The 25,192-nt window shown below is 49.2% G+C and overlaps 1 protein-coding gene across 2 annotated transcripts in view; it reads left to right on the top strand.

The window, feature by feature from the left end:
• LOC122391996 (dipeptidyl peptidase 4-like) overlaps positions 1–25,192 on the top strand; it is a 121,710-nt gene that overhangs the window by 26,841 nt on the left and 69,677 nt on the right. Inside the window, exons 1-2 of one of the 2 annotated variants that reach the window (XM_043386388.1) lie at positions 3,401–3,443; positions 10,362–10,804. The exons of the other annotated variant lie outside the window; for it this stretch is intronic. Of the exons in view, the coding sequence (XP_043242323.1) occupies positions 10,748–10,804 (57 nt within the window). The 5' untranslated portion in view covers positions 3,401–3,443; positions 10,362–10,747. Of the gene's footprint in view, positions 1–3,400; positions 3,444–10,361; positions 10,805–25,192 lie in introns of those variants that run through there. 2 annotated transcript variants of the gene reach the window in all.

Raw genomic sequence — 25,192 nt, 5'->3', positions numbered from 1 at the left:
TGGCAAGGTAACTCCGGAACCAGCGGGTATCTACACCGTAGAGCTCGAGCTTACGCAGAAGCGAGCTGTGTGGGATGCAGTCGAAGCAGCGCGAGCAGTCCAACAGACAGAGAACGGTGACTTCACGCTGGTCCATGCTCCGGAAAACATGATCGGTCAGGGTGAGTAGAGCAGTGTCCGTGGAGTGGTTGGTTCTGAAGCCGTGCTGGTTTGGAGAAAACAGGTGATGAGAAGAGAAATAGGAATGAAGCTGTTCAGAGACGACGCGCTCGGTGATTTTACCAATAGTGGTGAGAATGGAGATAGGCCGGTAGCTGCTAAAGTCGTCGGATTTTGATGCCTTGGGAATAGGATGGACCAGCGTAAGTTTCCACGAGTCAGGTACAGTATGTGAAGCCAGGCTAGTGTTCACAATGTGAGTCAAGACATGGTACAGTGAGAAAAGGCACATTTTAATAAAACGAATGCACAAGCCATCGGCGCCGCAGGCAGACGAACCGTTCATCCGCCCGACAATGGAGAACAGGTACTCAGGCGTGATGGGTGCAACCGTAAACGAGCCAGTCGACACTCGGGGCAGGCGAACCGGCAGCTCGGGTCCGGAGTCGTCTACCGTGCGTGCCGTGTTCACACCGATATTGACAAAATACCGATTCAGTGCGTCGGCGTCCACCTGCTCGGCTGTGATGGGTGGCTTCCCAGCGCTCTTAGAAGCTATGACAGGCTGCACTCCCCTCCACAGGGAGGCCCGTCCTATTGTGACCCCCAGTGACCTGACCTCTGTGACCTGGCCTGGTATCAGTGACCTCATATAGCAAAGTATGTGTTTGACGAACAATGTACTTACCATCGATGGTTTTCAATAACTTACCAATTTACTCGATTTCACAACACATTTCTTGAAATGCCTGTGAACGGTGAAAATCGGACCTTTGACCTGACCTGTGACATCATCGGTTTGACCTAGGGCAATGAAATTGGGTCACAAGGTAGTTCCCCGATGGGGCTATCGAACGAAATTTGAATTTTGAAAATCTGCCGGTAAATTTCCGAGATTTTAGGGGGGGGGCGAAACGGCCCCCCTACGGGTGGTAGGGTCCGCCGATAGCCCTACGGGGCGCGGGTTAAGGACCAAAAAAGAAGTCTACCTGATGCAGCTTGTCATGACAAATCAAACGGTGCTATTTTCGGTTCCTGTGCCAAGCCTAATAAAACATACAGATAATTCATTTTTTAGAGCTCGTGGGTCGTGCTCCATCAAAACTCAAATAGTCCTTACATTTTTAACAGTCTTTTAGAATTAGAATTTAGGCGCAGAGACAATATTTATCTATTGTGCATTTCGTTTTTTTCTCAATAAACTAAAAATTTTGGGATTTTCAATTATTTTTCCGAAACTTCAATTAGAAAGGATCAAAATCCAAAAGTATCACAAAAAAACAAAACAAACAAAACAGCCATCTAAAAGGCAAAGTAGAATCGCCTACGTGCTTTTTGTTTTGTCTTCTTAAAACTGAAAATAAAATGGTGTGACGTGACGTTGCATTAAAACGTCATTTTTGCAAAAAAAGGTACGACGGATTTCGCTGAAAACTTCAGGGATCATGTCAAATCAGTAAGGTGCTGTAAGTTTGACGTCTCTGGAGTTAATCCTCGTAGGACCGGACCTATTGGTTTTCTACATACGCGCCGGCCGGGGGGGGGGGGTGTACGGCCCCCTTGCCATTTCGCTCTTGAAGGAGCTAGAGAGTCGCGGAAAAAACAAGCGTGTGCATCGATACGAGACGCAGCGATTGGTACCCGATTTTAACACGAGTTCGTTTTTTTTTTGCAAATAACTTCGCAAAACATGGCCGCAGAGCCGCGATTTTGGCATCATCATGTTCGCCTTCTCTGGCACGTCGAATGATATATGAACTTTTTGTTTGGGTGAGGTCAAATTGAGGTGTTGACCTCGGGTCACGGTCAGGTCAGAGCCCCCCAGGCCGCCAACTTAGTCGAAGGAGGTCATGCCGCATATCGTTCGATTCCGCAGGTCTTTCGAGTCCATTGGTGGCTTTCCCAACTCGCTAGCTTAATTTGATCAGGAGTTATTGACGAAAACCTCTAATGACCCTCGTGACGTCATAAATGACATCACGCAAGATCAACAATGCAAAAGTGTAGCATCGAAACTTGCAAGGGGTGCATGAAATCACGATTCCGCGTGGTTGATTTAGTTTGAGAAGGTTCCCGGCGTCAAAATAGCAGATTTCATTTTCCCCATTGACTTACAAAGGTGAGGTCACGTAACTGACCTGACCTCATGTGACCCGCGTCAGAAACAATCCGAGATATACAAGTTGTGAGACCTATGATGAATACTAGGTCCTGCAAGTTTCAGCTACCTGTGAAAGCTCCTCTTCACTGAGGGCGTTGCGAATTTGCGACATCTGAAGACCGTGCAGAGGTTTACTTATGACGTCATATGTCAGTGACCTGACCTGAGAGCCAAACTTATACCAATGCGTCACGAGTGTTTCTTTAGTGCAAGAACGCTAGGAATCGCCAAATAAATAGGATTGGAAGGCGAACGCGGACAAGTTGTTACGCTTGATGCTTTCTGTGCTAGGTGGAGAACCATCTCTGAAGGCGTTTCTGGCACAATCATCTGCAGGGCAGCTCAAGGCGGTAGCGCGTGAGGAGCATAAAAGGACGGAGAGCTGCCCAGCAATAATCGGCGAGCTGCCGGGGTACGATAAAAAGTGGAGGGGAGCGGACGGACGAGACGGGAGGGCCTCCGACACTGGCCTCCATTACCGGGGGGCGGCTCCTATTGAGGAGGTGCCAACACCAGAGCACAAACACAATGGAGGCCGAAAAGAAGTGGGCAGCGATTAGAGTGAGGAAGGCGCCACTTCGAAGGAACATGCATATGAGGATTTCGCATGGATGCATTATAGACCAGCCCCTATTGAGTGCAGACAGTAGGCACATATGAGCGTTGAATAGTGTAGGTATCTCTATATGTCGTTGAAATTATTCTCAAGAAGGAACAAGTAACAACTCATATATCTCGCTAAGTCTAGTCATTCAATCTGCTGGTTACGACGTGTGATACGGCACTGAACCACGTCCGATGCCTCTTGAAGACAGACTCCATCAAACAACCATAGCTGCTCTGTCACTGACGACCTCCCCTTCCCCGTCCCTCTCCCCCACAGATAGATAACTGAGCTATCACCCCCCTCCTCCCACCGTGACCTGTGTCTGTGACCCGGGGCGCCGCCGGGTCGGGCTGCGGCGCCCGAGGGTGCGCGCGGCCCGGCGCCCCGGTTGGCCCACTGTCCGCCAGAGCGTCTGTGGCCGGGGGCGCCGCGCTACCGCCCGGCGGCTGTCAGTCCGTCCGCTCGGGCGCCACGCGGGTCTGGCGCCGGGCTGCGCCGGGGCGTTGGCTAGCGTGGGTGCGTTGCGTAGAGTGAGTGTTGACCGGCGTATGTCGTGGTGGTTGGTGCTGTGGTGAGGTCGGGGGACGTGAGTCGCCGTGTTGGGCGATATCTTCTCCCGGTGAGAGTGAACACTGTGTGAGACAAGTGAGAAACGGACATCTCTGGCGGCTGATGTGAGAGAGTCTGTCTGATGTGAGTGCTGCTGATGGCTGACGGAAGAGTGACCTGACCCTGATGTGACCTAGGGTGATGAAGGGAGGGGGTGATCATTGATCACGTGACGCGTATGGGGTACCGCATGGTGACAAGAGAGGAGAATGGTATGCTTGGGGATTGAGGGTATAAGGACATGGTCGGTGGTCCACGGGTTTACATCAGATGGCTGCTTCTCAACCAAATATTTGTTTTGTCTCGAGATGGGGCGAGCGTATAGGGGGGCGGCTTGGCAGGGTCATGTGCTGGCTGCATACGACTGCGATGACTTTCATTCCTGCATTCCTTGAAGTATGATATTTTCAAGTTATAACGGAACGTGCAATATGCATCCATTTGGAAAAATGGGACGAGAAATGTTTCAAGACAAAATTATATAGCAGTTAAATTACATAACCCGGTTCAGCGTATCTACGCCAGGAGCCATTTCGGCCAATGTTATTCCGCAAACCGATTGGCCAGTAACCAGAAATTGATGGCCGAAATTCATGGCTCGTCTAATCAAATTACTCACTCCGGTGGCTGCTTGTGGCGATTGATGGCAGAGCCCGAGTTTATCTTCGGTGCTGCATTAGCGCATTTTGAAAGATTTATTTTCTCGTATTATTCCCAAAAACTATTCACATGTCTTGAAGCGAATGATGTGTATGCTGTGTTCATTTTGTTTCGTTTTAAAGCTGATACAGATGAAATAGGAAGAGACATTGACCATCACAGCATTTCGCGTGCAAGAACATTTCCATTTTTCGATTTATGTCAGCCTTTCTAAAATTTTGCTAAAAATGTTTTCAAAATCATTCTGACCATTCCTTGTTTTTCTTTTTTTTTCTGCTGCCTTAGATACATCATTTTTTAGAATGGAGACAGTAAATTAGATAAATCACTAAAACTTTTAAATTCGAAACATGTTTTCGTTTTTCCTTGACCTCGTTCCCCTCCTCATTTCAAGTTGCATAAAGTCCGCGTTTCTCTATGGGACAAGAATGCTTTTGTTGCGTGATGCGATCGTGCCGGATATAAGGCACATCAGAGGTCAGTAATCTGATAATCGCGTGTCCCACCGGACCGCTAGTGGCACGGAGAGGCCACCTTTCAGTCTGTCAGGGGACCGCTTTCTAGGCGAGACGGAGGCGACTAAATGCTGGAGAATTGGTGCCGTTATCGTACATTTTTCTGATCATTGTTCACGTAAGATCAAAACAATGGTAAGGTACTATCACTGCTCGCTGCTTAGTGTTATGCAGCAAATGACCCTTATGACGAATTAAATCCTTACGCTTGAAAGGATGTAGAAGTAGACCATCTCCGACGAAAAAACGTATTTTATTCCTTTGCTGACTTAGAATCATTGCTTGCAGACCTGACCTCATCTGACACTTTTCTGGCCTCGTATTAAGTCTGAGTGAGCCGCTGGTGCCTCGCCTTGACAAATGGATGCATAGCTGAAGTATATTCCGATTATTGAGACTGCAGAGGAATCCCATGCCGGATTTGGCGGCCATATCTCAGCGAAATCGTTCTCGGGAATACCAATCGGAAGCTGGTGGCTGGGCGCGGTTCGCACGTTCTCAATCATTCAGAGGTCTTCGGCCGCTCATCACTCTCCGATTGGATACAGCCGAGCTGAGCTGAAACCCTGACTCCTGGCAGCGGGACGGGTCCCACTTCGACTGACCCACGGCCCCAACTCGACTTACCAACTCGAGTGGCGTTATCCTTTTGAGTGAGCTTTTAACATCTGCCTGGGTTTCTCAACTCAGCTTGCTCTGGTGACTTTATTAGCAGCTTGGGTCTGCAATTACCGGGACGGCCTCTCGCCTTCCGCTCACAACGGTGGCGTTGAGCCGGGGTTGCGGCCACTAATTTGCTGTTGATCCGGTCTCCGCGGAGCGAGTCTGGCTCCCTATCCGCCGGACGTGCCTTCTCCTCTCCCTCCCCCCGGGGCAGATCGGGGGGTCGGCGTTATTGCGGCGCCCACGTATTGAGCGCGCCGGCGGCGTGAGCGGCGCAGCAGCGGGCTCATGGCCGACGGGCACGTGCATCCATAACTCGTCGCCGGCCGTCTGTCGGTCTGCCGCGCTCCATCCACCACCACCACCCTGACACCCCCCCTCCCCCACCCGCGGCACACAGGCCACCAATGACTAACGGAAGGATACGGCAGTGCGAGCCGTACCGCCCCCCGCCGCCCCCAGTGACAGAGCACTCCGTCACTGGCCATTCATTCCCATTGTGGTCCGAGCCCAGACGAGGCGAGAAAGGATTAGCAAGTCGTTCTGTTTATGGTCCGAAAGTCCCTAAAGGAATGGGGATTCTGATACCATTCCTACAAATCTTATGACTTTTTTTCGTTTATAGGATGCGCACTGTTTTTATCTCTCATTTTGAAGAGAAATTGCTGCTTCAGTATTGCGCAGCCATAGTTGCGTGGCATAAACCAATACCATACCACGCTATTTGCTATGCTGGGAAGTAACTATCTCAATATTGTCCACTTCAAAGGAGCGTTGTGCGGTGGCGCTGTTGGCGATGGGCTACGAGCGGGCGTTTTTTTCCGTGGTGTGCGGTGGCGTTGCATGCGATTGGTTGCGGGGTGCAGGCGGCCGTTTTCTTTTGTTTTATTTTATGTACGGTTTGCGGCTATGTTTTTCACGGTCGGTTGCGGGTGGCCGTTTTTTTTTTGTTCTTTTTCGCAGTGTTTGCACTGGCGTTTTTGGCGGTGGGTTGCGGGCGGTTTCTTTTCATTGTTGTTTCCCGTGGCGTTTTGCTGTGGCAGTTGGTTGCGGGCGGGCGTTTTTCTTTATCATTTCCCGCGGCGTTTACGGTGGCGCCGCGGTGGCGTTTCCTTTTCTCCAATCCCGGTCCAAGGAGGCGCGTCAGCACTGCCGGCCTCTAGTATTTTAGCCATTTGGCTTATTAACACAGGAACAAATGTGCCAGTAGCAGGCATACTTGATGCGTTATACAAAAAGTTTTAGTTTATTCATACAATGTAAATCAGCTATACGTTTAACGTTGACGTAAGTGGACAGTAAGGAGAGAGTAATCAATCTCGTGGGATTTGATAGGATAACATCTTCGCGCTTATGTATTCTTACAATTAGCATATTAACAGCGTAATCACATTAGCGCGAGGGGCCAAATAAATTGCAGGCCACGGAGCTGGGCAGCTGAACAGTAAATGGTTCTGACAACGTCAACAGCTTGTCTTTCTGTGACTGGGATGGCCAGAAAACTCTGCATACCTACCATCAAATATCATCAAATTACACTCGCAGTGCGTATGCAACACCTTCAAGCCTCCATCCGTCAAGGGAAAGCGTCGTCCTATCGCGTCGTCGTAAGTCGTGTCGGTCATGCCACGTAGCGTCTCTTTTAGTCATTGCAGCCCAGTCGTATAAGGCATCGCTTTCGGGACAAAATCGCCTTGGTGCTTTCAGCAGCCTCGCACATGGAACGAAGCACAATTCACATAACACCCAGCAACAATTACCCCAAATTACAGATTTGATTGACCTCCAGTCTCCACCAATATGTTTCACTCCAGACAAGCTAGGTAAGCGCAGGCCGCAGCGTGCTATTTCGGTGATTGCCGTCTGCCCTGACTGGGCAGACCTTCTCTGGCGGAGCTGCGAGACAGACCCTCGTCAGCTCATTTGGCCCGCGACGTGACTCAGTTCGAGTCAAACAATTATCTCGCCCACCCGCCGCCGACTCCCATTGAAAGCACGTCACTCTTCAGCCCAAATAGTCGATCGTCGTCGACCAAAAAACATGTTAGTTGTTCTTTACTGGAACTTGGAAGGTGCCGGACATACGAGAAATAAATCGCAGTTTTGCTAGTGATCATTTCTATTGTGTGTCTTTTTTTACAAGGGATTTTCTTCTTTAAATATGATCATAAATACACATATTTGTGATAAAACCTGTCGGCATGGGACAAAATACGTCACTATTATTTGTCTCGGTTTTGAACCAACCGAAATAATTCGAAGATAAAATATTCACGAGTTTGAGATGAATCTTCTGTTCACCGACCTGGGCCCAGTTTCACCAAGCTCTGTTTGGGGTAGTTTCGGCGAAACTACCCCAAACCAGTTTCACCAAATGGGGTAGGTTCTGATTGGCCACTTCCAAACTACCCCATGGAGTAGTTCTGATTTTACCCCAAATTTGCCATGCAAACAGATGCTCACGGTCCGTGAGCAACTGAACAAGCCAATCAATCAGCTGATTATCGTCGGTTCTACCCCAAATATCCGACCAAAATTACGGCAGACATTCGTGGGGTAATCTGTGAATATGATACCAATTGTGAGCAAGAATTGACAGGTAAATAGTAATAAGAACATAATTTATTGAAGTCCAATCACCTGTCACGTTTGATTACGCATTATTCATAGCATACCTACTTCAAATTTCATCCAAGTATTTTACTGCATGTAGCCTGCCCACCTATGCTTGTGATCTACAACACCAAAAGAAGCATTATAGATGTCGCCCATAGCTGAATGCCAGGAATTTTACTTTTTTAACTATTAAAGGTTTTCTTCAACAGTGACCTTGAATACCGGCTGAGGAAGCCTTGAAATATAAACAATAAAAATGCACATTCTTCACGGTGGTTACATGCTGCGTTTTGTTGAAATGATCCAAGTACTTGTGTGATCTATTTAAATTATCATTTGAGCCTATATATTGCCTTGATTTGAGGCATCTATGCATTACGGTCAATGTGCAAATATCCGGCAAATATCAAGACGCTAACAACTGAAATCAATATAAAAATGCCGTACCTAAATCAGCAAGAGGATGTGTCGTGCATAGTCCAGGGCTGCGGAGTCGATGGATTTTCGGCGACTCCGACTCCGACTCCGACTCCGTCTTTCAAAAACCAGCTCCGACTCCGACTCCGACTCCGGGCAGAATTGTCGACTCCGACCGACTCCAACTCCCGACTCCGACTCCGCAGACCTAGCAGGGCTGCGGAGTCGACAGATTTTCGGTGACTCCGACTCCTACTCCGGCTCGGGTTTCTAAAATCGACTCCGACTCCGACTCCGACTCCGACTCCGACCGACTCCGACTCCAACTCCGACTCCGACTCCGCAGCCCTGGTGCATGCCTAGGTAATTCTCATTAGAAATAAAAAGCATATGGTGCACGAAATTCGTAAGAAGCAGTTGTTAAAAATACCAGGCCAAGTGGATTCGATGCTTTCCATATCTATTTTTTTTTGTCGCTGTTGCGCATATCTCAATTAAGTTGCGTTATGTGCCGTGCATCTGTAATGTATGTATTTTGTAATGCACATTAGAAATAAAAAGCATCTGGTGCAAAAGATTCGTAGTTAAAAGTCGTCAAAAGTACCAAGCAAGGTGTATTCGATACTAAAACATGCACTAATTTACTAAAACATTCTAATTATAAAACACTAAACATCTAATCTAATTTAACATCTAATCTAATCTTAAATATCTAATCTAAACATCTAACTTACTAAACCACTAATTTATATTAAAACATTCGATACTATTCGATAATACAACTAGATAAATAGATATTCGATAATGTAACCTATCCATCAAGATTCGCGGTTGTGCATTGCATTCCTTTCTCAATAAAGTTGTGAATCTTGGAAACTGAGGTGCCATGGTGCCATCGTTACCAAGGTGATTGGTAGACAAATACAAGAAGCCAAACCGAATGTGTTCTTCATTTCACGCCGTCGTGAATTGAAATTCTCGACCAATCAAAACGTTCCGTTGTTTTGCTGATGCTGCTTGCTTAGCAAACATTCACAAGAGATGCCGAAACTACCCCATGGGGGTAGTTTGAGCTGGTGAAACTGGATTCTATCCCATGGGGTAGAATGGAAATCTACCCCATGCCGAAATTACCCCACTTGGTGAAACTGGGCCCTGTAGTCCAATCTCACCAAGTGCGGTAAACTCAATTTTGGGGCAGTATTTTTGTAGTTACGTAGTGGGGTAGTTTGGTATTTTACCCCAAATTGAGTTTACCGCACTTGGTGAAACTGGGCCCTGCATTCCTTCCGCTCCTGCCTGCCTTTGCTGCCAGCCAAACACCCCACTCTGCCCCTACATATTCCATGTGCGTTGCATCATGGGTCTACCACCGGAACGGGAAACTAGCCACGCGTGGCCGAGTGGGGCCGTCTGCAACGGACACCCGCGTTTGGATAGGGTCGGTCAGTTGGGAGGGGTTGTGGGGAGAGCGAGGGAGTGAGTGAGAGAGTTGGGGATGCTCGACATAGGGATGGAAAAGGAGAGTCTGATAGTGTCCAGCAGAGCATAGTAAATGTTTGCGGGAAGGCATATATATTAGGTCAGGAGAGGGCTGGTAGACTATTGAGTCAATAAATCGTCAGAGGGTGAAAAACAAGCTGTAGAGGTGGCAGGAAGTAGAGAGAGATGGGACGGAACTGCGAACTGGCAATCTTAAGGATACAACCACCACTGCTGGCGGAGAAGAGGGTGGGTGGGACGGGGAGATCCCTACTGCATGGAAGGTAATTACGGCATCTCGCCCAGGTTCAGGGACGGAGCATCGAATTTCGGGGCGCCGCGCAATCTCGGGCCGGTATTCCTCTCGCTCGCCCAAGCACTCCGCGCCAGCCGACCGAGAGGGGTTGGTGATGTTTGTAATGAGGTGGGGTGTAGGTTACCACCCTGACCTCTGACCTCGCGTCCGTGTCAGCACCAGGGGCAAACTCGGCGCGGTTATCAGTGATCCACAGTCACACTGTCAGAGTCAGCCGCCGGAGACTTCTGCTCGGCGGGCAGCCGCCTTGTTGACGGTCGGTCGCCCAATGTGGCAGCCAAATGAGCTTACCCAGCTGCGGGGCTCACAGTGGGCTCATCTCTCCAGCTCGGGATAGCTGCTGAAACGTCCGGACTCTGTGAAACGAGCGTGAGATGTGCGTCAACGGCGTGGCGATGTTGTCAGTGCTCATACGACAGCCGTTCGAGGCAGTGGTGCTCAGAGACTGAGGAAGTGAGACAGTGCGCCATCTCTGTAAAGACGAGCACCAGGCCACGGAGAGAGGGAGAGTAAGAAGACACTGAGGAGAGAGCAGAGCGAAGATGAACTCGGTACAGAGTGGAGGAGGAGGCGGCGGAGGACTGGAGGAGGACATCAAGGTAAGTCAACTGGTCCGAAAATGTGCTTTTGCTTGTGTGCTTGTGTATGTGTGATTATGCACTAGGTGATCCAAGAGAGGTGCGATTTTTTACAGGTAGATATAACACAAATAAAAGAAGAAAAGGAAAATTACCTTTTATATTTTGTCATAAGAAAGTAAGCAAGTGCCTGAAGTTCAGGCGACCTTCATTTGGGCATGGTGTCATTTTGGTATCGTGTCAACCAGACTTGTGCCGGGATCAAAAATCAAGATCCAGGATCCTCAAGGTCCCACGGCAAATTCAATTTTTAGAATCCAAGGTTTCCAAGGTCCAACGGCAAATTCAATTCCTAGAATCCAAGGTTTCCAAGGTCCCACGGCAAATTCAATTTCTAGAATCAAGGTTTCCAAGGTCCCACGGCAAATTCAATTTTTAGAATCCAAGGTTTCCAAGGTCCCACGGCAAATTCAATTTCTAGAATCCAAGGTTTCCAAGGTCCCATAGCAAGTATACTTTGCAGGGTCCACAGTCCCCAAGGTCCCACGACAAGAATGCATTGCAGGATCCACAGTCCCCAAGGTCCCACGACAAGAATGCATTGCAGGATCCACAGTCCCTAGGGTCCCACGACAAGTGTGAATTTCAGGATCCACAGTCCCCAAGGTCCCATGACAAGTACACACTTCAGAGTTCAGGGTCCACAGTCCTCAAGGTCCCACGGCAAGAATACATCTCAGAATCCAAAGTATTCATGGTCCCACAACAAGAACTTAAACAAACTAACATTCTGATGAGCAGACTTACTTCTAAATATTCTGCCAACGGATGCCCAGAAACATTGAAAGGGGCAGAACCTATGCAAACCTGTGGACTGTGGTGGTTTTATCGTTAACCAACATAGGTAGGGGGAGCTTCAACACAAGTTAAAAATGAATCATAATATCAATATCTCCTTCTTTAACCTGACAAATTCATAAAAAATATAGGTAGGTAATAGGTACCTTGCAATTTGTATTGTCATGTCCCTTTCAATTCAATCTTACCTTATCAGTAGGCATGTAGGACAGCACCTTACAGCTATTGAAGACAGACATTCAAGTATTCTTTCAGGCAATATAAAAAACAGAAATAAAACCTACAGGCTTCATAGAAATGGAAAAGTTGAATTGGATAGGTATATGCTTTCGATTTTCTGCACATTCAGTTACATAATACCTAGGATAAAAAGTAAAATATGTTCTAAGTCTTGTTTGCGCGAGCGCTCACAGAAAAACTGATCGACTAAGCCAATAGAATTCGAGTATCAGCGAGCGCAAACCTTACTTACTGTTCATTCACATTAGATTGAAGGCTCTGAACAAAATTCCATCTGACAATTTTTTCGTCAGCCGGTTATTCGTCGGCAGATTTTCGTCTGACTTTTTCGTCTTGCATTTTTTCGTCTGTTCGAATTAATTTGGTGCATTTTTCGTCTGAGTATATTTCTGTCCGGCATTTTTTCGTCTGGACGAGGCGGAAAATGTCCTTATGAAAATAATGCGCGGACTTAAAAATGCACAGACGTACAAATGCATAGACGAAAGTCTGAGGACGAAAATCTGCAGACGAAAAATTGTCCGACGAAAACCTGCTAAACGAAAAAGTTGAATTGTCATGGAATCATTGCTTATATTGCTCATTGCTCAATGGTGATTTGATGAATTGCAAAACAAATAAGTTTGACACTTACTTGGTCAGTGGGTAGCTTCCAAGTAGCTTCAAGCCCGGCATATCACAACCCAGAAAATATGTGAGGTGAGATTAGAAAAGAACTTTCCAAACCACCACTGTCCACTATTTGACAGTTTCATAATCCATGTTCATTGATAATGTAAAAAGCTACCAGGTCTCTTGTTCCAGTTCTGCCTCACAGCCATGGCAACGATTTTGCTCTATAGGTATATGTCTACACAGTCTGGTTCGTTCTCTTCGTGTAGCTATCTAGCCCCTTGCAGCTGGTCGCTCAACCATAGATAGGTATTTATTGAAGTTGAAGTGCTTACAGACAAAACCTAGTGCAGGGTCCTTAGTGGCCCATGTGCAACATAAACCTCATGGTCCAGCTTCCAGGATTCTTGAGGTCCCTCAACAAAATGATGGTGTAGGTCCAGACCGTTCTCCTAAGATCCCATGACAAATAATAAAACTGGTACTGAAGGTCTGCATTCTGCAGGGTCTTGCAGCATACCAAAATTTTGAGGTCCTAACCCCTGGGTTTCCATGGTTTTAGGGCATATGAAATGTTGAGGTCCTGGGTTTCTAAGGTCTCATGTCACATGAAATGTTGATGTCCTGGGATTCCAAGGTCTCACGGCATATGCAAATGTTGAGGTCCTGGGATTCCAAGGTCTCGCGACATATGCAAATGTTGAGGTCCTGGGATTCCAAGGTCTCGCGGCATATGGATGTTTTAAGGTCCTGGGATTCCAAGGTCTCGCGGCATATGGATGTTTTAAGGTCCTGGGTTTCCAAGGTCTCGCGACAAAAATGACAATGCAAGGTCCAGGATCCATCAAGGTCCCAGACCTTGGACTCTGCGAACCCTGGATCTCGGATCTTTTTGGGACCTTGGCACAAGTCTGGTGTCAACTGTCCATCTTTTTCATGTTTTCTTTTATTCCCAAGAGAAAATGATCTTGAAATGTGTTTCATCTGTCTTCGGGCATCCCTTTGCAACTGTTGTCTCTGCAATCTAGCGGTTCTGTTTGCGCCATCTCACAATGTGAAGCGGACATTACATTCCTTTACGAAGCCAGACGCTGTCGACAGCTGCTGTATTGGCTCCATTTGACCGGCCCGCTTCATTTTGCTGTCACGTACTACATCGAGAAGTTCCGAACTTGGCCCGCCCATTACTGATACACTGGCAATTCCAGTGAACCGGCATAGTGACCAATCCTGCACCGGGTCATTTCCCACTGCCCTTTCCCAGCTGTGGCACCGTGGAACCTCCCGAAGGCTCCCTGTACCACACAGATACCGCGGATGCACGGATTACACATTGATTGAGTGTTCGAGCGAGCTGTCATCAATGTATGGATCATGACGACGTGAGGACCGATAGCACGTGACAGCTACTGACAGCACCGACACGGGGATGACGGAGGGCGCCCGGGGCGGAGATATGAACGTCCAGAGAGACCTCGCAGGACCGCCGGTCCGTCCGAGGACCATGTTTGTCAATGAGGCCACTATATCAGCGTGAGCACCTCGTCAACGGGGTTTAGTCTGCTAGTACGAGTTCCATACACGATGATACAATTCCAAATGTCTTGTTTCGCGATGTAGACACTGGGTTCAGGGCCACTCGTCTGAAAAATGGCCTCGGAAGTAGGACGGCCATCCAGAGAAGATAGTTACTAGGGTAATTTTGTGCTAAACAGCCTAGATACCAGACAGGGAGGGAGAGAGGAAGAGAAACGGAAATAGAGAGAAAGAGGGAGAGAGAGAGAGGACGAGGGAGGGAGAGAGTGAGAGAACGAGAGAGAGAGAAAAAAATTGATAGAGAGGGAGAGGGAGGGAGAGAGAGAGAGAGAGAGGCAGAGCGAGAGCAAGACCAAGAGCAAGAATAAGAGCGAGAGAGAGAGAGAGAGAGAGAGAGAGAGAGAGAGAGAGAGGGAGAGAGAGAGTGAAAGAGATAGAGGGAGAGAGGGAGGGAGGGAGGGAGGGAGGGAGGGAGGGAGGGAAGAGAGAGAGAGAGAGAGAGAGAGAGAGAGAGAGAGAGAGAGAGAGGGAGGGAGAAAAATTGTAGCACGCATGCAACTCAGCTGCTAAAGAGGGATTTTCAATTCAATGATCACTTGTGCCAATCTGAAAACTGTCAGTCACCCCATCATCCTACACTTTCTCAGTATCGGATCATAAGCCCGTCACACGCTGACGCTTTCAGAGAAACCAGTGGGTGGGCTGAGGGAGGGGATAGAGGGTCATCGCTCCCTCCATTCTCGAGAACCGATACGAACCCGACGAGCACGCACATCTGCGAGCGATCTGCGTCGAGCGCGCTTCCCGCGCCATTCCGAGCCATCTCCCCGGCCGGGAGAGCATCTCCCATCACCCCCGCTGCGCCCGCGGGCCGCTCTCAGCCGCTGTGACAATGCCCAGACACGGAGCCCGCGCCAAGATGCAAATTTCCTCACCGTCGGAATCCCGCCGGGCGGCGGCGCCGGCAATCTTCTGGCGCGAGATCCGTTTTCGGAGCGGGCCGATTTTAATCTACTTCCGGTTGGCTCGTTTCCACGGTGGAAAACAGGCCTTAGCGGCGGCAGCGAGCAGCTCGCTCGGGTAATTGGCGCTCACGTCGTCACTTAGGCTGCCCTCCTTGGACATGTGCGCGCCTCTTAATGTGTGCTAATAGCATCAGTGTCAACGCCTACGTCGGCCGTATAAGGGAAATTTTCATGGAGTCTGTCATTCTCGAGGACCGATACGAACCCGACGAGCACCCACATCGTCCGGCGATCTTTGTGGAGAAAGCCCCTTTGCCTGTCCACTGCGACTGTCCCCAAGCTGTACAGTGTACTTACCTCGAATGGTCTGAGGGGAAAACATAATCCAACATCATCGGGGGCAGTCGCAGTGGCTGATTTCAATGTGCTCCCTAGCTGGAGCGGTCGAGGCCACGGTCTTGGTCGTGATCACTCGGATAGCCGACCTCCGCAGTGGATCCCTCTCGATATAGGCCGACCGGCCCCGTGCTCACAGTGCCGAGACGGCCCGGCCCGGCCCGGTCAGAAGTTGAGACGTGCCGGCCGGGGTCGGGGTCGGGTCGGGCGGGGTCGGGCGGTCGGTCTGCTCTAACGGCGGCGGCGCCGCTCAGGCGGCCCGGTCCTGTTTACGACTTCATCCGCCGGAGGTATATCACTCGGCGGCAACTTTGTCGCCGGATCGTTCGGCGGGGAACGGGCACCCGTTCCGGTCCGGCCAGATGATGACACGTGCTGACCGGCTGAGGGAAGTGCCGCGGAGAGTTATGGCGGCCGAGGTACTGCTGGGGAGGCCGAACTTGGGGGATGGGAGATGAGACGCGACGTCATATCAGCCGCGCCGCAAGGGATGAGGGGTTAGATATACTGAACCGACAGCAGCATATTGCAAAGATGCTTCTATCAACGCTTCTATTCTTAGAGGCAAATAACATATCTCCCGTCGCTTGAGGCATCACTTAACTCGTAATGTTCTGGATTTGTAGACATACTCAGCTTCTTGGGAAATTGTCGCTAACCTACCAGCGCAGTATCCTCTAAGTTCGCACGAGCTGGCTCGTATCGTAGGATGTCGTAACTCAGGCAGTGTCACCGAGAAGGTCCCCTGACACCCGACTAAAATAGCACGGCGAACAACTTCGCGCGAACAACTTTGAACTTCAGTAGATGTGCGCTTGCCTTGGTCCTCCAGCTTAGGAGGCGTCTTGTGGTTCTATTTGGCGGCAATGAACTTCGATATAACGAAGGGTAGCCGCACTGCGTGGGTTGTGGTTCTCTATTGGCTCAATTAGTGCAGTTGGTGTGGCGAAACAGGTTAATGATCAAGATATTTCAAAGGAAAAAATCAAAAGCAAGAAATGAAGTGGGGTTTCTATTTTACATAGCCAAAACAATGCCAATTCCGATTATCGTTGTCGGTTTTTACAAGCTTCCAGATATCCAAACAGCCATCAATGCCTGCCTCTTGTTTGGAGTACCTGCCCGGAGAAGCTCGTAGAACAGGATCAATGAAAAAGTTGATCGATTGGTCCTGATCATGAGCAGTAAGGGAAGTTCTGACCTTTCTCAATAAAATTGAATGAGCAGCTGCCGGGCATTGGATGACGTTGGCGAGAGTCATCTGTTTGTGCCAATGCTAATAAAGTTCAAAATGACTACGTGACAATCATAGACAGAGGTTGCCTTGTTACCGATTCATAAATTGGGTGCAGACACTGCAGCGAGTTTACTTATAAATCACATAAAAAAAAAAATGTTGCTGATGTGAAGTAATACTCAGATCATCGCAATCATTTATGTACTTAACTTCTTCATGTGGGCGGAAATTGACAAACAAAGACGCCTGCTTTGAGATTGAGAGCAATATAGCCAATATCAATATGCGTATTTTCTATGAAGCACCATTGCTTCTCTGGTGTCGGCACACATTATTTTGCATTAGCACATACAGTTGTGTGCAGCGAGGCAGCACTATAGCATTCTGTACTCGTTTTCTGGCACTATAGTTATTCAGGGGTCGTGACGGTCTCAGTCGAGTGATGCCGGCTGGGCAGAGTGCCCCGAATGCACCACCCATTGTGCTGAGAAGGGGTGTCGCTCGGGTCCTGGGGCCACGCCGAAGGCCGGAGCGGGTCACAGCACCGCGCCCCACTCCATCAGGCAAACATTCCAACACGCTATATTCCTTTATTACGTGTACGAGTGCGATCTTCTGGTCAAACACGGCGTGGTATAAGATGTTCGAATTCGAGGGTAATTCCCCGTTGGGATATATATTTCCACTCGAGTGCAGACATGCAACTAGTTATTTGCAGCGCTATTCTAGAGACAGCGGACTTTTCTGTTTGGAAGCATGTTGTTGAAAACTACTGTCTAGCTCAGGGACATCGTTTGGCTAAAACCAAAGGCCGATGGTGGCCATCGACCAAACGGGGTTGAACGGCTCGTACCGATTGGTCGACTGGTCAGACGATCCATCCAGGTATAGCTGAGTCAGTTGCGCCCCCTCATCCCCGAGCGGGCCAGACAGGGGTCAGCTCAGCCATCGAACAGCGGGTCGAACGCAGACAGACGCCCTTAAACTGGTGCCATAAATCTCATAGTAGTTTCCAGATCTATTGTAAGTCAGATAATTAGGTATTGGATTTAAACCGTCAAAATATCGATATACCTATATAAGCATCGCTTTTATTTACGTAAAAAAGATTTTATCATATCTGTCAGTTTGACGATCAAGTGTTTTGCGCTCGTCTCTCTCTCTCTTTCTTTCTCTCTCTCTCTCTCTCTCTCTCTCTCTCTCTCTCTCTCTCTCTCTCTCTCTCTCTCTCTCTCTCTCTCTCTCTCTCTCTCTCTCTATCTCTCTCTCTCTCTCTCTCTCTCTCTCTCTCTCTCTCTCTCTCTCTCTCTCTCTCTCTCTCTCTCTCTCTCTCTCTCTCTCTCTCTCTCTTGATTCATGGTTTGCACTCCATGGCACCACTCACATCGTATGTCTGGTAAGCGCTTATACAGATTCACTCGCAAATCACTAGCCTCCAGAAACGTGACGCTTTTAGTGTCACCTAGCGAGTGTTGGCAACAAACGGTGTTTTCTGGCCAACGAACACTACCTCCTGGAGAACAAGGTCCTTCTGCTCGTCCGTCTGCTCAGGAATTCACTTTCCCTCGCTGGAAGAAAAATGGTTAAAATATCGAACAGTTTTTGCATGGGGGAGATTAAAACTACGTAGACGATGATGGATATCTGACTACCAGAAAGGTGTTCAGGCGTGCGTTGTTACAAATATAATGTTGGTTTGGAGCAATGGACGCTTCTCTGCTACTCGTCTTTTATTGCTTTCTAACAGCGCTTTGTAGAGTGCAGTTTCAATTTATCCATGAGATTCAATATCTACCGTGTCAGTAAGCTTACCCAAGTAATTGGACCAATACAAACACCATCTATTTACCGGCACCTCTTGCGCCGCTTCCCGGTACAGTGTTGCCCGATAGCGCCTGTTTATTTCTCCCGTATCCTATTTATCTTCTCCCTACCGCGTCGGCGCCTCTCCTTCCTTTCATCTCCATTTTCCGGCTGCGGCGCTGCCAGGGCCATCAGCATATCTTGTGCGGCACCGCCTCCTTTTCCGTCAGCCTGTAACGAGCAATGGCCCGTGATCGTTCCGTGCCATCAGTCCCTGCACCAGACTGACCAGACGTCAGCTGACGTCATCGGATGCTACCAGACGTCACCAGATGTCATTGTATGATTGTCGTGGACGTCACCGAACGTCACCAGATGTCAGGACGTCTCTGAAGATAGCATCACACAAGTGGATGTTACGTCACCAGACACTGGGCGTTAGCTGAAGTCACTACAAATCTTATGACATCACTTTACGTCAGCTGACGTTAATAGATGCACCCACACGTTACCAGACGTGTGTGCTTGTTGCTAGGCGTCACCTGATGTAAGGAGACACCACTATTTACTATGCTTACCATGCGCCACCTGGGGTATTATTGGAGAAGTTTTTTCTTTCACTTTTTATCGCACCCTCTCATCTCGCAGTCTCTCTCTCTCTCTCTCTCTCTCTCTCTCTCTCTCTCTCTCTCTCTCTCTCTCTCTCTCTCTCTCTCTCTCTCTCTCTCTCTCTCTCTCTCTCTCTCTCTCTCTCTTTCTCTCTCTCTCTCTCTCTCTCTCTCTTTCTCTCTCTCTCTCTTTCTTTCTCACTCTCTCTCTCCCTCTCTCCTCCCTCCCCTTCTCTGCCGATGCTGTGTAGTAATGCAGCTCTGCGGGTAATCGATGAGCTCGACCGCAGTGGGCCACATCTGTTCACTTGGACCGTGTGAACGCCTAAAAACAGCAGCGGGGACCGCCGAACAGGGTCAAACCGCCTCGGAGAACGCCAACAGGGGATTTCCCGGGTGGGAGTTACCCGTTGGAGAACTACAACCAGGGAGTTCCCGGGAGTTATTGGGAACTACAATAAGTACGAGGGCACGTGATGACAGTGCTGGTAATGGTGGCTGGTGAGAGTTTGCTGCTACACAGCTCTGCTGGCGCTGCTTGCAAAACGTCAGTGTGGGGCTCGGGGGATTCCGGGCTCTATTCCCAACTTGCCGCCTCGCCCGTCCTCACGGGGGTGTTATTGTCGTCCCTAGCTGCAGCCGCTTCGCCATTTTGTATTTTTGTCCACGTACGGGATGATTCAATGCTTCCAATCAAACAATTGACTGATATGGCTATTCACAGCTCTTGATTTTCAGGTGGCTTTTATGACCCGGGATGGCTAGCTTCATACTCATAGTTACATGCAAAAACCAGTGTGTCAGTGTCGTTCCTATTGATGTCCGGCAAACTAGGATGAAGGCATTGCCAAATCGAATGGATGAGCTGCTTTGCTTTGATGTGATTTCGGTTCTCCACTCGACTCGTATTTCGGACGAGTTTTACCAGTTTTACGTTTTACGATTGGGTTTTACGATCTTCGTCTGAAATTCCATCGTATATACGAGACACATCTTAAATATGCCGCCAAAATTATCGAAGGATCGGTAATTCACACGGCCTGCATTATCCTTTGATAGGTTTATGGGTCTAGCCAGCTGCCGAATACTGCATTTTGTGGTCTTGTCTGAGTGCATCTTTCCATTTACCTTGTATGGATGATCATATAACTTACGTGTCTGTTCCCATATTTTTATGTGATGGTAGAGCAAGCACATTACACTCAGCAACACTTTTGAATACGCTTTTGTGCAAGTAAAGAAAATACGAAGCTCATTCTTCAAGTGAAAATACATAGATATTATGCCACCTACGGTATCAGGTAATTCTATCGAAATGCCTTGATCTTTGCCAGTATGCAATGTGCATTGTGTTTTTAGCCTAACCCAATAATTTATTTTGAGTGGAAATGTTGTTCTGCCTCCTCCATGTTTTATCCTAACTGAGCACAACATTGTTTATTCTCTGCTTTATTTACTGCGGTTCGAGCTTCACTCGGTCCTGTAGGCACCTCGTATATTTTCGTTCGTGTTCCGCTGTATCTCTTCCGAAGAGCAATCGGATGTGCTGGCTGGGGGCTGCTGTCTCTATTGTTTACAACTTCACTGGGCATTCCACTGCTCTGCTATGTTGGCTGAAAGCCAAAGCCACGAAAATGGATTTGTTGACAATGGACCCGCTCAACTTTTTTTAACTGTCCATAATGTTTGGCTTCACACACATGGTAATATCTCCCGGCAGATCTGGTGCATTGAGGCTGTTTCCAGCGCTACATGGTGAAACCATTTGATCAAAGTGTAGCAGCTGAACGAACGCATATTTTCATTCATCTGTATCATGATAGATACACAAACTTTCACAGCCAATCCTTATTCGGCAGCATTTACACTAAGCGATGTAATGAAAACAAAAATATGAGCGCATACTCTCCAAGACCCATTCGTGATTCAATGCTCAGTTACTGGTGTGTTAGCAATAAAAATTGGTAATGCTCAAAGCTCAACCTATATACTATATTTCCCCTCATATGACAAGAATCCTATCTGTAATGGAGCATGCGTATTGCATTTTCCTTGCATCTAAATGAAACTGCTGCAATGTTTTTGTTTCGCTTGTGGTTTTAGATGTTTGTAATATTATCTTCATGTTACTTTTTCATGAGTAGGGTAGAATATGTCTTCTTACAAACTTAGCCCGATTTTGTCTCTGACATACTTGTTGTTGCTCTGGCATTTTAATTTGCTAGAATATCACCAATTTTGTGCCCGATATCAGAAACACAAATTGTTCAATCAGGTCCCGGGGAGATGGATTGATCTGTTTCCGGTTTCATCAGTGTTTGATGGCCGTATTTTACTGCTCGCGGTGGCACTGGTGTGGCCAATGCTAGCTGGGGTGTCGTGGTCTGGTCGGAGCGCGCTCTGAGTGGCCCTAGGTCGCGTCTGTCACTGCGACCAATCCAATAACGGACGGGCCGCTTTGGTTAGTGTCGCGGGCAGGACTCACGAGAGCTGCAAGGTCACTGGGGCTGCCACTGGGAGGGAAACATGATGGAAAACACGGCATGAATATGATGGAGAGCACACGCGGTCAACTCGTAAATTGCAAAGGGGATATAAAAAAAGTGTGGTCAATGGTCATGCTTTATCGGGATGGGGAGATCGGGCACTTAAGATCGCATTGTCATGCTATGTGATGATCTTACTGTTATAAATATGTTCGCGGTAAGTGTAGGCATTACTTTTTTGTTTTCATCATAAGAAAGGTATGCTGAACCCCAATATTGTTTGCCAGAACATCGTTACCTCCCAGGAACATTGGTACCAATCATACATCCTCCACAAGAAATATAATAAATTGCGCGATATATATGTGGCGTGTACCAATTCTAATTCCCCGGTTTCTGTTGCTCCTCTATGCCGTGGCATTGCTTATGCGAAGTCACACTCCGGCGGACACGGCCTCCATTTGCGGACTGCGCAGAGCTCCGTCGAACTACTGCATGTGTAGGCTGTACCGCAACGCACCAGTGTTCTGCGGCACAGCCGAGCCTTCCGGCGGCTCAGCCGGGTGCTCTGCGGCTCAGCCTAGAGCCCCGGCGTGGCGGCACGGCTTAGTAAAACACTGCCATGGCTCACAGCTACTCGTTAACACAGGTGATCACTGGCGGATCCAGGGGGGGGGGGCATTTAGGGCCATGCCCCCCCCAAAGGCCTAAAGTGGCCTGTTTGGCCCCCCCCAAAACGTCAGAAAAATTGCTAAGAAAATATACCTTGATGGAGGTTTTTAGCCACTTGGTGAAGAAAAGCTTTCCACAGCATAATATGGAAGCAATATGGTAGCAGTGAGGGTCAGTCAAAAGTTGCGCGAGCGGAGTCGACCTTCAAAAAAAGACTGTTGTTGGCACGTGTTTATGGCGCGGCAGCTGGCAGTTGGCGGTGTTTCGCGTGGTGTGGCATCACTGGCGGATCTAGGGGGGGGGGGCACGGGAGCCTGAGGTGCCCCTGACAGGCCCGTGGTGCCCTTGCTAGGCCTGTGGTGCCCCTGGACCCTGGCAGGCCTGTGGTGCCTCTGGCGGGCCTAGGGTGCCCCTGCTAGGCTGCTGATGCACCTGGGACCTGACAGGACTGTGGTGCCCCTGACAAGCCTAAAGTGCCCCCAACAGGCCCGTGATGCCCCCGACAGGCCCAAGGTGCCCCTGCGTGATGCCGTGATGCCTGCGAGGCCGGTGGTGCCCCTGCGAGGCCGGTGGGACCCCTGACAGGCCCATGGTGCCCCTGCGAGGCCGGTGGTGCCCCTGCTAGACCGGTGGTGCCCCTGGCAGGCCTGTGGTGCCCCTGCTAGGCCGCTGGTGCCCCTGGGCCCTGACAGGACTGTGGTGCCCCTGACAGGCCCAAGGTGCCCCTGCAAGGCCGGTGGTGCCCCTGTAAGGCCTGTGGTACCCCTGCTATGCCTCTGGTGCCCCTGACAGGCCCATGGTGCCTCTGCGAGGCCGGTGGTGCCCCTGGCAGGTCTCTGGTGTCCCTGACAGACCTGGGGTGCCCCTGACAAGCCTGTGGGGCCCCTCACAGGCCCGTGGTGCCCTTGCTAGGCCTGTAGTGCCCCTGGCGGGCTGGTGGTGCCCCTGCTAGGCCGGTGGTGCCCCTGACAGGCCTGTGGTGCCCCCGGGTACCAAGGGGGGTCATGACCCATGTGGCCCCCCTTGGATCTGCCACTGATACATAATATATTGATTTGTAAAGGCGTTATGGCTTATGCAATATGCAATTGCAGGCACTTGGTATCCCTCACTTATCCCTCATTGGGGGCTCTGGCGGGCTCCTGAGGGCCCACGTCTATCTCCGGGAGCCCTAGACGGGCTCCTTTGGGTCCTTTCAGTCCACTATAGCATAAGAGGTCTCCACGCGAGTCCTATACATCTGAGGGCGTACCCTGACGTCTGAGGTACCCAACTGCAGCTCCAATGGTCTCTTACACTGGCGGATCCAGGGAAGGGGCATTTAGGGCCATGCCCCCTTCCCAGAGGCCTAAAGTGGCCCGTTTGCCCCCTCCCCCAAACGATAATGAAACATAGTTTAAACCTCGCCCATGTAGGGGGGGGGTTGGTGCACCCCCCCTGAGGTTTTTCTTAGCTACACGCCGAACCGTTTCAGATAGCCTGCTCAAATTTTCAGTACCCTTTGCGCAACTTTTGGTAAAAAAAAAATTGTCAAGGTCATGTCAGGTCACGGAGTTATGACGTCATAAAGGGAACAACCTCCGGCCAGATTTACGCTAAATTGGAGATTGCTTCACAATGGTATAAATGCCGACTGACCTGACACACTGATGGATTGTTTTAGAATCATAACTGGCTGATTTGACATTGGCACAATGTCCGTTGACCTTTTCAAGGTTACTAAAGGTCAAGGTCAGGTCAGTGACCTCGGTTGACCTGTAATGACTTCTTGCACTTGTATGCCTTTTCGGGGTATTTTGATGCCCTGAATTCGAATTTGCTATCCATTTCAGGCATCGTCAGTTGTTTCTTGTAGTTCATTTTGGGTCAGGGTCAGGTCAGTGACGTCACACGCCTGACGTGACCCAATGCTTAAATGACCTTGCAGACTTCCGATGCTCCCAACGCATCATTTTTAGAGTTATGACATCGAAATACACACCAAACGATAGAGAATTGATCAAGGATCACGATAGTGAAGGTTTCTAGTCGATATCTCTTACCGTTTTGCCGCAATCGGCGCGGAAATCTGAAAAAGTTAGATTTTTCCGAAAATTTGACCTTTGACCGGTTATAAGTAGGTCAAATGTTGACCTAGGACCAAAAAATATACCACCAATCGCGAGATCTCGTTGAGAGCAATCCGTTGGTCTTTTCCGCTAAGCTCTACGACGCTCCGTTTTCAAACGCCAGGGGGGGTCGCACCAACCCCCCCCCCCTGCATGGGCGAAGGTGGCAAAACACCGTTTACGGGCGAGGGTAAATCAGTGCGTGGCCCAGGAGCCGAGTTAGACAGGGGGTGTTTTACCACCTCCCGGCCCGCAAAGGGACCCAAGCACTGACTCGAAGCGGGTTAACTGGTCGACAAAAGCAATGGTAAGTGTTTACAAAGTAACATAAAGGCATGGGTCGGGTGGGCTACCATGTATATATTTTTCTTTTTAGTTAAAAAAATATTCATAGTGTCAGGGCTGTGACGAAAAATAAGTGGCCTAAATCCTATGAGAAAACAGGATTTGGGGGTACCCTAGGTTTGGCTCCTGCATGAGTTGCCCCCCCCCCCCAAAACGCAAGCCTGGATCCGCCAGTGCAGGTGATACTCATTAGGCCACAGCCAATCTGAGAAGACTTATACTTGTTCATAGCATTACATTACGGCGCCTGTAGGCGTGTGTACGAGTAAACAAATCGTTGCTCTGCGTGCCCACGAAACATATTGCAAATATTGCTAAATACGAACTCTTGCATGCGAACATTTTCTTATGAGCTCTGGCGCAGGCGAACTTTGGGCTTACGAACTTCCATCCGGATCCCCCCTGGACCTGAATGCTCCCCCGAGTGCCCTGTGAGGCCCCTCTATCTCTCCCCGTACGCTGACGAAGCCCGACGGATGTCGCTGGCTGACGGCGGCTGCAGCGCCATCGGTGGCGGTGTTACCATCGCAGTCTTGGCGTGCA

The sequence above is a fragment of the Amphibalanus amphitrite genome, unplaced genomic scaffold (assembly GCF_019059575.1).
Source record: "Amphibalanus amphitrite isolate SeventyFive unplaced genomic scaffold, NRLGWU_Aamphi_draft 000465F_arrow, whole genome shotgun sequence".
Taxonomy (NCBI): Eukaryota; Metazoa; Arthropoda; class Thecostraca; order Balanomorpha; family Balanidae; genus Amphibalanus; species Amphibalanus amphitrite.
Note: the sequence above shows the minus strand (reverse complement) of the source record. Positions and strands in the feature narration are given on the sequence as shown.